This window comes from Sphaerodactylus townsendi, linkage group LG12, assembly GCF_021028975.2.
Source record: "Sphaerodactylus townsendi isolate TG3544 linkage group LG12, MPM_Stown_v2.3, whole genome shotgun sequence".
Lineage (NCBI taxonomy): Eukaryota > Metazoa > Chordata > Lepidosauria > Squamata > Sphaerodactylidae > Sphaerodactylus > Sphaerodactylus townsendi.
In genome coordinates, this window is record NC_059436.1 from 30437545 (window position 1) to 30450141 (window position 12597).

The following is a 12597-nucleotide window of genomic DNA, read 5'->3' on the forward strand; positions in this document are numbered from 1 at the left end:
GGGGGGGGGTGGGGGGGGGGGGGGGTGGGGGGGGGGGGGGGTGGGGGGGGGGGGGGGTGGGGGGGGGGGGGGGTGGGGGGGGGGGGGGGTGGGGGGGGGGGGGGGTGGGGGGGGGGGGGGGTGGGGGGGGGGGGGGGTGGGGGGGGGGGGGGGTGGGGGGGGGGGGGGGTGGGGGGGGGGGGGGGTGGGGGGGGGGGGGGGTGGGGGGGGGGGGGGGTGGGGGGGGGGGGGGGTGGGGGGGGGGGGGGGTGGGGGGGGGGGGGGGTGGGGGGGGGGGGGGGTGGGGGGGGGGGGGGGTGGGGGGGGGGGGGGGTGGGGGGGGGGGGGGGTGGGGGGGGGGGGGGGTGGGGGGGGGGGGGGGTGGGGGGGGGGGGGGGTGGGGGGGGGGGGGGGTGGGGGGGGGGGGGGGTGGGGGGGGGGGGGGGTGGGGGGGGGGGGGGGTGGGGGGGGGGGGGGGTGGGGGGGGGGGGGGGTGGGGGGGGGGGGGGGTGGGGGGGGGGGGGGGTGGGGGGGGGGGGGGGTGGGGGGGGGGGGGGGTGGGGGGGGGGGGGGGTGGGGGGGGGGGGGGGTGGGGGGGGGGGGGGGTGGGGGGGGGGGGGGGTGGGGGGGGGGGGGGGTGGGGGGGGGGGGGGGTGGGGGGGGGGGGGGGTGGGGGGGGGGGGGGGTGGGGGGGGGGGGGGGTGGGGGGGGGGGGGGGTGGGGGGGGGGGGGGGTGGGGGGGGGGGGGGGTGGGGGGGGGGGGGGGTGGGGGGGGGGGGGGGTGGGGGGGGGGGGGGGTGGGGGGGGGGGGGGGTGGGGGGGGGGGGGGGTGGGGGGGGGGGGGGGTGGGGGGGGGGGGGGGTGGGGGGGGGGGGGGGTGGGGGGGGGGGGGGGTGGGGGGGGGGGGGGGTGGGGGGGGGGGGGGGTGGGGGGGGGGGGGGGTGGGGGGGGGGGGGGGTGGGGGGGGGGGGGGGTGGGGGGGGGGGGGGGTGGGGGGGGGGGGGGGTGGGGGGGGGGGGGGGTGGGGGGGGGGGGGGGTGGGGGGGGGGGGGGGTGGGGGGGGGGGGGGGTGGGGGGGGGGGGGGGTGGGGGGGGGGGGGGGTGGGGGGGGGGGGGGGTGGGGGGGGGGGGGGGTGGGGGGGGGGGGGGGTGGGGGGGGGGGGGGGTGGGGGGGGGGGGGGGTGGGGGGGGGGGGGGGTGGGGGGGGGGGGGGGTGGGGGGGGGGGGGGGTGGGGGGGGGGGGGGGTGGGGGGGGGGGGGGGTGGGGGGGGGGGGGGGTGGGGGGGGGGGGGGGTGGGGGGGGGGGGGGGTGGGGGGGGGGGGGGGTGGGGGGGGGGGGGGGTGGGGGGGGGGGGGGGTGGGGGGGGGGGGGGGTGGGGGGGGGGGGGGGTGGGGGGGGGGGGGGGTGGGGGGGGGGGGGGGTGGGGGGGGGGGGGGGTGGGGGGGGGGGGGGGTGGGGGGGGGGGGGGGTGGGGGGGGGGGGGGGTGGGGGGGGGGGGGGGTGGGGGGGGGGGGGGGTGGGGGGGGGGGGGGGTGGGGGGGGGGGGGGGTGGGGGGGGGGGGGGGTGGGGGGGGGGGGGGGTGGGGGGGGGGGGGGGTGGGGGGGGGGGGGGGTGGGGGGGGGGGGGGGTGGGGGGGGGGGGGGGTGGGGGGGGGGGGGGGTGGGGGGGGGGGGGGGTGGGGGGGGGGGGGGGTGGGGGGGGGGGGGGGTGGGGGGGGGGGGGGGTGGGGGGGGGGGGGGGTGGGGGGGGGGGGGGGTGGGGGGGGGGGGGGGTGGGGGGGGGGGGGGGTGGGGGGGGGGGGGGGTGGGGGGGGGGGGGGGTGGGGGGGGGGGGGGGTGGGGGGGGGGGGGGGTGGGGGGGGGGGGGGGTGGGGGGGGGGGGGGGTGGGGGGGGGGGGGGGTGGGGGGGGGGGGGGGTGGGGGGGGGGGGGGGTGGGGGGGGGGGGGGGTGGGGGGGGGGGGGGGTGGGGGGGGGGGGGGGTGGGGGGGGGGGGGGGTGGGGGGGGGGGGGGGTGGGGGGGGGGGGGGGTGGGGGGGGGGGGGGGTGGGGGGGGGGGGGGGTGGGGGGGGGGGGGGGTGGGGGGGGGGGGGGGGGGGGGGGGGGGGGGGTGGGGGGGGGGGGGGGTGGGGGGGGGGGGGGGTGGGGGGGGGGGGGGGTTTGGGGGGGGGGGGGGGGGGGGGGGGGGGGGGGGGGGGGGGGGGGGGGGGGGGAAGGAGGGGGGGGGGGGGGGGGGGGGGGGGGGGGGGGGGAGAGGCAGGGGGGGGGGGGGGGGGGAGAGGGGGGGGGGGGGGAGGGAAGGCGGGGGGGGGGGGGGGCAGGGGGGGGGGGGGGGTTGGGGGGGGTGGGGGCTCCAAGTGCGGTCGCTTCACTGCTTTATATAAGGGCATGACAATCTCTTTGCAGTTTTATTTAATCAATTCCTTTTCTAATGATCCCCAGCATAGAGTTTGCCTTTCTTTCTACAGCTGCCATGCATTGAGTTGACATCTCCTAATGGAACTACTCAACTAAGACGCTTCTAAATCCCTTTCCTGGTCTGCTTGTGACTGATAGCACTTTGGACCCCTGTAAGCGCAGGTATGTGAAGTTTGGATTTTTTTTGCCCCTATGTGCATCACTTTACATTTTGCTACATTGAACTGCATTTGCCATTTCTGAGCCCACTCACCTAATTTATCAAGGTCCGCTTGGAGCTCTTCGCAATCCTTTGTGGTTCTCACCACCCTACATAATTTGGTATCATCTGCAAACTTGGCCACCACGCTACCCACCCCTACTTCCAGGTCATTTATGAATAGGTTAAAGAGCACTGGTCCCAAAACGGATCCTTGGGGGACACCACTCCCGACATCTCTCCATTGTGAGAACTTCCCATTTAGCTAATGAGTTTTGTGCTGGGCAGTAGCTCTGAACCCACCCAAACTTGCCCCACTGCCAGACCTCTTCAAAGCTCCTGCTGAATCGGAAAGCTCCACCTAATAGCCAGAATTTAGAGCAGGCCACCCTGACCCCTCCCTTCATTTCCAGATCACTCCTCTTGCTGACGCACAAGGAGAGGAACAGAGAAAAACTAGATGCAAAATGAACAGGACATGAACCGCTATGAGCATCCATGCAAGTAAATGCAGTCACTGGCAGCCATTTCACCCTGAGGCAGGAATTAGCAGGCTTGTGGTTACTACCAAAACAGCAACGAAGCCTTCTCTTGTCTTCCAGTGGCAATATTTGGAGCTCAGTATCTGTCAGGACTTAAAATAATCAAACGTTAAGCAGCGTTCAGTAGTACCTCAAAGAATGTACACACCAACTAGTGCAATAACATTGCCCTGCCAGGCTGCCAAAAGATCTAAAAGCCGTGTGAACATGGAGATTTACAAGAAAATCCTACAAGCTTGTTCTAAGCAAGTGAATGGGCAGCCAGACAGCGTCTTCATCTCACTCCAATTCCTTCACATGGTTCCAAGGAATGTGTTTGAGCCACTTGGGCTAAGGGAATGAACAAACTCGGTCAGATGCAGCTGAGCTGAGTGAGGGGTGGTTCTTTGTTTAATTAACCCAAGCAATTATTGGGGGTTGCTAAGTGAAGAAGTTGCTGGTGCACCAGAGCAGCTCGGGATGTTCCTGGTTGTTAGTAGTGCAGGAGGCTTTGGGCATTATTATCTCCTGGATTTGTGCTACTACTACACATGTCTGAGGAGGTAGCTTTGCTTGGGGGCAACATAACAGCCAGAATAAACCCTCAGGGTTTTTGCTTCAACTATAGATGGTCATGCTTGTTTTCTTCTGCTGTCAGAGAGAATTTTTGCATGTGGCTGGATGTTGCACTCATGTTGCACCACAGTGATCATTTGTAACTGTCCAGGCTGGAAATCCCGGCTGCAAATTATTACAGTAGTACTATCGAGAGGTAATATTCAATGGTGTGTGGATTCCAATCTTCCAGAACCACAGAGCCCCTGAGTTTACACCAGAGGTGGGATCGAACCAGTTCTCACCACTTCTCTAGAAGTGGTTACTAATTTTTTCTGAGTGCCGAGAAGGGGTTACTAAAGCAACCTCCCTGCCCAATAGGGACTGGAGGTGCGTGTGTGCGGCGGCGCCACTGTTTGAATCCCACCACCATCGGAACCTGTTATTAAAATTTTTGGATCCCACCACTGGTTTACACTGCCCCCTGAACTAGTTCACTTAACAAATAGGTTCGTGAGCTGGCATTGACTATGCAGAGCACCCACTGTGGCCCTTATATGACATGATGATCTGGCTTTAGAGAAGGCTAGCCGGATCACATAAGAAATTCAGACCTGTCCTGGTTTCATTAGGCTGAACCCCAAGGTGCCTCCAAAGACCAATGAAATCAAGGCAGTGACCTCTTGAACTGGTAACACAGCTTCCTTTCGCAGGGCTGTTGCCAGTTGTTCCATATTTCAAGCCCTCATTATGTGAGGCAGTTTGGCCTGAATTGCTAGTAAACTTCACCCTGATGCGTTCTGAATAGGCATATTGTTTTTTAATGAGTTGTTACCCCAAGAGCTTATTATCCTGCAAACAGTCTTTTCATTTGAGGTGCTGGGAAAACTTTGCCACTCTGAAAATTATGGAAATATAAACATCCCTCTCATTTCGATACAAAGATGTGCAACAGTGGAAAAATGTACATATTTTAGGGATCACGATAATAACAACAACCTGCTTTCCAGGTTTAAAGATAAGTTTATATTTTGAAGTCGCAGTATTATTTAGTTATTTGGAACTTCATTTAAGATTAAGAATGGTTGGGTAGATTATCTGTGCCCCTGCTCAACTTCTGACATATTCTCATGTTAGTGGCTGAGATCTGGACAGAATTTTTGCATAGCTCAGGCTGGCTGTTGACTTTGGAGCATAGAAGAAGAAGAGAAGAAGAGTTTGGATTTATATCCCCCCTTTCTCTCCTGCAGGAGACTCAAAGGGGCTTACAATCTCCTTGCCCTTCTCCCTCACAACAAACACCCTGTGAGGTAGGTGGGGCTGAAAGAGCTCCGAAAAGGTGTGACTAGCCCAAGGTCACCCAGCTGGCGTGTGTGGGAGTGCATAGGCTAATCTAAATTCCCCAGATAAGCCTCCACAGCTCAGGCGGCAGAGCAGGGAATCAAACCCGGTTCCTCCAGATTAGAATGCACCTGCTCTTAACCACTACGCCACTGCTGCTCTCCACTTAACTGCTACCCCACTGCTGCTCACATAGAGGCTTCTATGTGATTTGTACATATGACTTAATGCTATTTGAACTGCTAGGTATGTGCTGTCTGTTTGAGACACATTCTTATCTGGATTGCAGAGGCTGATCAATGAGGTAGTAGTAAGTGGATGTATGTCCACTCTGTTGTCAAAGCAGAAATGTGGAGCAGATGTCCTATTGGTCACTTCCAGATCTATGACTGATTCCATGTGTTCACTTGGCTTGCTTGTCAACTTACTATAAACTTACTGTTACCAATGACAAGAGAGGGCACAGAAGAGGCTAAAGACTATGAGTGAACATAGGAGAATAGGAGGGAGAAGGATGCAGTGTATTACTGATACCACCAAGTGCACTAAAATAATGTGAATTAAGTTTAACTTTCACAGAAGAACTCTGAGAACTGTAATTCAGTGAGGGTGCTGAAACCTCAGTTCATTAGGAATCATGTGTTCTCTCTTTGAAATGCAACTCCCAGAGTACCAGGGGGTGGTGGGAGCTATAACCACTAGTCTAGTTTTACAGATGCAATGCAGAAGTGTACTTAGGGGTGCACAAAGAAGAGGAGCATACAGGCACTGTTTACTAAGGTCACAGTTCTGCCTAATACAACACTTTGTGACATTTAAACATGATGTTTCATTGATGCCCTTAAAAATAATGCTACCAAAAGTTGCCTTTTTGGTCATTGTAGGATCTCTAATGATCCAACTTTAGTAGATATCTTATTCCTTGAATCTGCATCCCTTACTATTCTTTAGCTTGGCATTCTGTTCCCTTATGTGGTCTTGACACTAGTCTCCAAACCAGGCTGGGTTGAAAATTGGGAGCTATCAGCAACCACTGCCTCCCATTAACATTAACATCCCTTCCCTTCTTGGCCCAGTGTCTCCCGCTGCTGAACGACTCCGTTATATCTTGGGTGAAGATGATGACCTCCCCACCCCTACGCTGTTCACTGAGATGGACACACTACAGCATGATGGAGAAGAAATGGAGTGGAAAGAGTCCTCTAGGTAAGGATGAGGCTAAATAGCTGAATATTCTCTTCAATAATGAACACAATTCTTCAGCAGAAGATAGGGAAATGCCCTGTGTATCCTTACCTGGATATAGACTAATTTGGGAGATCTTTGGCTTTTCAGAGTTTTCACCAAAGATTTGCAAGTTATGGCCCACATCTGGCCTATGGAAGTTTTCATTTGGCCCTGAAGCTACTTAAAAATTCATAGGAAGCATTAGGCTATGAACAAATGGTATGAATAGCTATTAAAATACAGGGAATGCCACTAAAAAGCAGGAGGAGAGAGGGCCACATCAGGGCCTCTGCCTGCTTGGAGAACTCTTTATTTAGGATTGCCAATGCTGAGTGGGGCATGGAGTTTTCCCAGTATTGCTGCTTCTTTACAAATTGTAGAGACCAGTTGCCTTGGAAGAAATGGAAGCTTTTAAAATTATTATTATTTTTAATTAATTTTGTATTTTAAAAATAACATACTATAGCTATAGATATTACAAAATATAAAAGAAGGAGCCTTTATGGATAAAAATGACAAAAGGTTACATGTATATTTTAAAAAGTGTTGACTTTTATCATGTTCTAAATTATATAAAGCCATTATCTATCAGTATGAGTCATTTATTTGTGTTAAGTCATAGGCCATACACAACGACAAAAACATACAAAAACATTAAAATATTGAATTACAGAATATTACAGTTTAGATCTTGCATTTAAAATCCACATTTGTTTCTTCCTCATCAAACCTGCTAAGAACATAAAAGAAGCAAGTTTCAAAGTTGTGAGGGGAACTACATCAGCCATCAAAAAGCATAATTTCTCTTCCTCCAATCCTTGAACCTGCATTAAAATATCATTAAGATATATAGCCCGAATGTGAGTATAAAAAGGGAAATGAGGAAGATTTTCAATTTGTCTCATTCCACATTTAAATAATTGCAATTCTATTGGACATCTACAGAATCTTCCCAACAGATATTCTGTCTGAAAAGTCTGGAAGCACAAACTAGTAAATGCCCTCCTTAGTCTGCGGTTAGTGAGGGAGAAAAGGCAGTTGGCAAAAACTTGGGAAACCAGTGTGCAGCTTTGGTATTTACCGCTTCTTTCTCATCTAAATACACATCTTTTTAAAGGGATCAAAAGATTACACTCAATGGGACATGATCACTTTCCACTCTGTTTTGGGTCTCAAAGCAGATGACCCCAGGTAATAAATGTTTTAGTATATAATCAATAACACTAGTGCCCCTTGGTCCCATGAATGTAAAGGCCCCTCCTGTTCTATCATATTTGGTACCATTTAGAAACACCAGGTCAAAATCAAACATCAATCTTATTAATAGAGTTCCAACATAATTAAAACCATGATCACAGGAGCTCCAAGGGATAAACCAGGAGTTATGGACCCATAACTGCGACAATTGCTTTTAACACTCAATGTCCTATCCTACTCTAATGTTGAAATCTCCCATCTGCACAATCACAGCCCCCAGAAATTGTTCCTCAATTCTATCCATTATTTCATAAAGGTTTTCCCATTTTCACTGACATCCCAAATCAGCAGCTCTATATACTGGTAGGTAGTAATTAATATATATAAAATGGCCCATAATCTCATCATCAATCTCTAAAGGTGTCTCCTTCCTATTTAATGGACTCTTCATACATTGTAAGAGGTTCTAATTTGAGAAATACTCCAGTAAGAACTCCTTGGTTGTTGAAGGTTTTGGGTGTGTCCAATCAGTCCCAGCTGTGTCACCCTACTCCATGGCTGTTGGGAGCTCCATAACTTCTGTTGTTTTTTCAAGCGATTCATTCTCTAGGAGAGCAAATTTGTTGAAAAGTTCTAAATCACTCTGAATATCTACACCCTTTCCAGGAAAAAAAAATGATCTATTTTAATTTGTTTACTCTGTCCTTGGGTGCCTGCCTGGAGAGGAGAGCCGGGCGTTTCCTCCCTCCCTCAGTTAACTTAATTGCCTAGCGGAGATAAGAATAACTTTATGTGTGTCTTCACCACAATCACAGACTCCTCCTTTTGATGTTTAGGCCCTTTGGAAAGTAGTCATAGAATATAGGAACTTATCTTTGACAGATAAGCGTTCAATGATGCATCTCCTTACCGGTAGAAACCATTATCTATCATTATTCAAGTAACATAACTCTGTTAAGATTAGTTTTCTTTTAAAAGTCAGAATAGATGGAATTTCTGCTACCCATTAATTATATTAACTACAGATCAGACAGTTGCCCTTCTTGTTTCTCAAAAACATCTGCAGATAATATTATACTGGATCAATTTTTGAACAATAGTACCCTGTTTAGTTGCCTTTCTTACTTCTCCAAAACATTATTGAGACATGTCAGTATAATACAAGGAACATAATTTCTCATGAAACTCCTGTTTTGGAAGTCTGTTTCCAAGATTAGTAAACTTTGTAATCTCTTCCCACATTTCTTGGTCAGAACAAATGTCTGCTTTCCATCTGTATTCCAATACTGCTCTGCCTGCCATTAATAAAGAACAATTCTTGCAGTTTACCTGGTAAATTCTTTGGTGGAATTTTCAGCACTGTTGTCTTTTGGTCCATTTGGAATTTGATTTTCAATATTTTTTGGATATCAGCATGTATTTCTTTTCAATATTTATTCACTTTTTTACAAGTCCACTTCATATGGTAAAAAGTTCTGATTTCTTCTTTGCATTTTCAACAAGTTCCTTTAAAACTGTTGCTCATGTTTGCTATATTTTTTGGAGTGATGTACCATCTATAATACATCTTGTACCAGTTTTCAAATGTTTGGTAGGTTGCACATTTAATATTCTTCATCCCAAACAATTCCCATTGATGGAAAGATATTTCTTCTTAGAAGTTTTGCATCCATTTTATCGTACATTCTTTCACTTGTTCTGTTTCAGTCTCATATTTTAACAAAAACTTGTATATTCCTCCCAACAAATGCCAGGTTTGTTGGATAATTTCCCTTTCATATTCTGTCAGCTCTCTTAATGCTCCTTCTTGTTGCTCTTAGTTCTCTTTTCAATCTTGAAGCTATTTGAAAGTATATCAGGCATTGAATTTTCTTTCCTTCATCTTTCATCTCTTGCCATGATTTAATTTTTCCTTATGTATTAATCATCTCTTTTTAAATATTATACCGTCATTGTCCTTTTGCACCTTTTGCACCTTGCAGGAGCAGCAGTGGCGTAGGAGGTTAAGAGCTCATGTATCTAATCTGGAGGAACCGGGTTTGATTCCCAGCTCTGCCGCCTGAGCTGTGGAGGCTTATCTGGGGAACTCAGATTAGCCTGTACACTCCCACACACGCCAGCTGGGTGACCTTGGGCTAGTCACAGCTCTTCTGAGCTCTCTCAGCCCCACCCACCTCACAGGGTGTTTGTTGTGAGGGGGGAAGGGAAAGGAGATTGTAAGCCCCTTTGAGTCTCCTGCAGGAGAGAAAGGGGGGATATAAATCCAAACTCTTCTTCTTCTTCTTCTTCTTCTTCTTCTTTAGTGGGGACATTAATGGTGAAATTGGGGGACTTAATATTTTTTACATTTTTATCCAGATATCCATAAACCCATTCCTTATCATGTGGGGATATTTTATGTTTGAAAGTTTCATCAGTCTCATTTGCGCTGTCCATAAATAACTGTGAATTCCAACATTCAGTTCTGCAGTTTCCAAATTGACAGTTCTTCCATCTGGATTTTTAATCCAGTCTGAAATCCAAACCAATCCCACTGCTTAATGATACAATTTAATATTAGGTACCACCAGTCCTCCTTCCCCTGGAAGGTGATCAGGTATTTCATTGGGAGCCAGTGCAGCTGGCATAGCACAGGGGAGATATGGTCCCTAGGAGAGCAATCTGTGATGAGCTGTGCTGCTGCATGCTGGACCAGCTTTAGCTTCCGGATCAGCCACAAGGGAAGGCCCGCATAGAACGAGTTGCAGTAGTCTAACCTGGAAGTGACTGTGGCATGGATCACCATGGCCAGGTCAGGCTGGGAGAGGTAAGGGGCCAGCCACCGAGCCTGGCGAAGGTGGAAAAGGGCAACCTGGGTTAAACGAGCTACCTGGGTCTCCATAGAAAGGGACAAATCCAGGTAGTCAGAGCAGACCTGTCCCTAGTGTAATACCTGGGCTACAAGCCTGACTAGGCCTTATTTAACTGAATTTTGCTCAGAGCAGACCTGTCCCTAGTGTAATACTTGGGCTATATGCAAAGGAGGTGTCCGGACACGCAGGGGGGCTGTCCAGACACGCAGGGGGCCGTCTGAACATGCAGGCGGACCGTCCGGATATGCATAGCGGGTGTCAGGACACCCAGAGGGGCCGTCCAGACAGCAGGGGGCGTCCAGACACGCAAGGGGCCGCCCAAATATCCAAAGGAGGTGTCCGGACACGCAGGGGGATGTCCGGACATGCGGGGGGGCTGTCCGGACACGCGGGGGGCTGTCCGGACACGTGGGGGGCTGTCCGGACACGTGGGGAGGCTGTCCGGACATGCGGCGGGATGTCCGGACACGCGGGTGGGTCGTCCAGATATGCAAAGCGGGTGTCAGGACACCCAGAGGGGCCGTCCAGACACGCAGGCGGGCCATCCGGATATGCAAAGCGGGTGCCGGACACGCAGGGGGGCTGTCTGGGCACGCGGAGGGATGTCCGGACATGCGGGCGGGCCGTCCGGATATGCAAAGCGGGTGTCAGGACACCCAGAGGGGCCGTCCAGACATGCAGGGGGGCCGTCCAGATATGCAAAGGGGGTGTCCGGACTTTTTATTTTGCAATAAAAGCCAATATTCACTGCTGATGTCACTGACCAGGTCTGAGCTTAATGGTCCTGGCAGCGCTAGATGGTAGCTTGTGGGTTGCTCCTGGACTATTGTAACTACCCAGTCTGCCCCTGTTACACCTCACTCCATGTCACTCAAAGCCTTCTTCAGGTGCCTGCTGGCAGTCACTGCTGCATCGTGCATTTTGTTTTTCTGTTGCTGATAGCATCTTTCCTTCCCTCTGCCCTTTTTCTAAGACAGGGGCCAACTTCAGATCCCCCAGATCTTTAGCAGAGTCTCCACAGCTGACATTCCATCTCTTCCAGCCCTTCCCCAGCAATCAGGTCCTAATTAAAGCATTATCCAGACAGAAGCAGATGACCCTGTCCTCTAGGACTTTATCCCACAGGTGTAAGCCAACCATGCAATGAGGGTTCCCCAAACGGTTCTATGAGGCCACCAAGATTCTGCTAGCTGCAATATGGAAATTTGAATTTCTTGTTACAGTCAACAGTGAAAGACGTAACCTGCTCTTTTATTACAAACATCTACAAACAGAACTGTTTTGAAAACCCCAAACCATTAGTCAAAGTATTAGAGGAAGCGTAAAAGTCCTTGCTTTATTGAATTATAAGCTTAGCAGAGTTTTTGAAAAATGAAATCCACATGGAATTTTCTCTTCCCAGCATAGGCTTTATAAATGTTGACCAATTATTTTGCATTATTATTATTATCGTTTCTTATTCTGAGGGGGTGGAGCAAACCAGGGGTTTAAATAGTATTTCTGAGCTCAGCTAAAGAACAAAAGGATTTATGGGTCTTTATGCCATTTTTGAAATGGGATCAATGCCATGAGGTCCAGCAGTTAATAAGATAGATTTTTAGTAAGTCTGATGTCTCTTTTGTCCATGTGCACCAGCAGTATCCACCCTGTGCCACATAATGACCTTGTCTAACATGCTTTCACTGGTGGGAGGGGGTAGGAACAGACAGCAGAGGCATCTCCACCAATCCCTGGTTAGGCATTCTCAACAATCAGCCGATCTCTTCATCTATAATCATGCACCAAAAGCAGAAGGGGAGAGGTGTCAAGAGAGGTAGACAAAATCCTCTCTGTCCACTTTCTCCAAACCATGCACAGTTTCATAAATATCATTAAATTATGCAATTACATGAATAAATAAAACCCTTTCCCCCCTCTTCTAAAGTACCTGAACTTCGAAGCATCCATTGAAACAGACTGGCAGTAATTTCTGCCCTGAAGAAAGGAAGGAATTTTTCACTGTGTGTATACTTAACTTATGGAATGCACTACCACAAGGTATAATGGTTGTCACTAGTTTAGATTGACTTTAAAAGAAGATTAGATTATTCTTCCTGTCCACACACCATGGCTATTACCCTGGATAACTGAACAGAGAGTCATGGTTGGACTCATGGTAACTGTGAATGCTACTTGCTTTGATCTTATCCAGTGAGGCTCTTATGTCCTTCAGTTCACCCTGTAGAGTCCCCCTGAATCTTTTCATCTTTTTGATAAGAACATCCTGCCAGATCAGACCAGAGGCATCTCTAATCCAGCATCCCATGTTA

At 52.3% G+C, this 12597-nt stretch overlaps 1 protein-coding gene across 1 annotated transcript in view; it reads left to right on the top strand.

Annotated features, from left to right (window-relative positions):
• SLC4A5 (solute carrier family 4 member 5) overlaps positions 1-12597 on the top strand; it is an 82703-nt gene that overhangs the window by 17672 nt on the left and 52434 nt on the right. The window contains exon 4 of the mRNA XM_048513155.1: positions 6089-6218. Coding sequence (XP_048369112.1) covers positions 6089-6218 — 130 coding nt within the window. The remainder of the gene's footprint in view (positions 1-6088; positions 6219-12597) is intronic.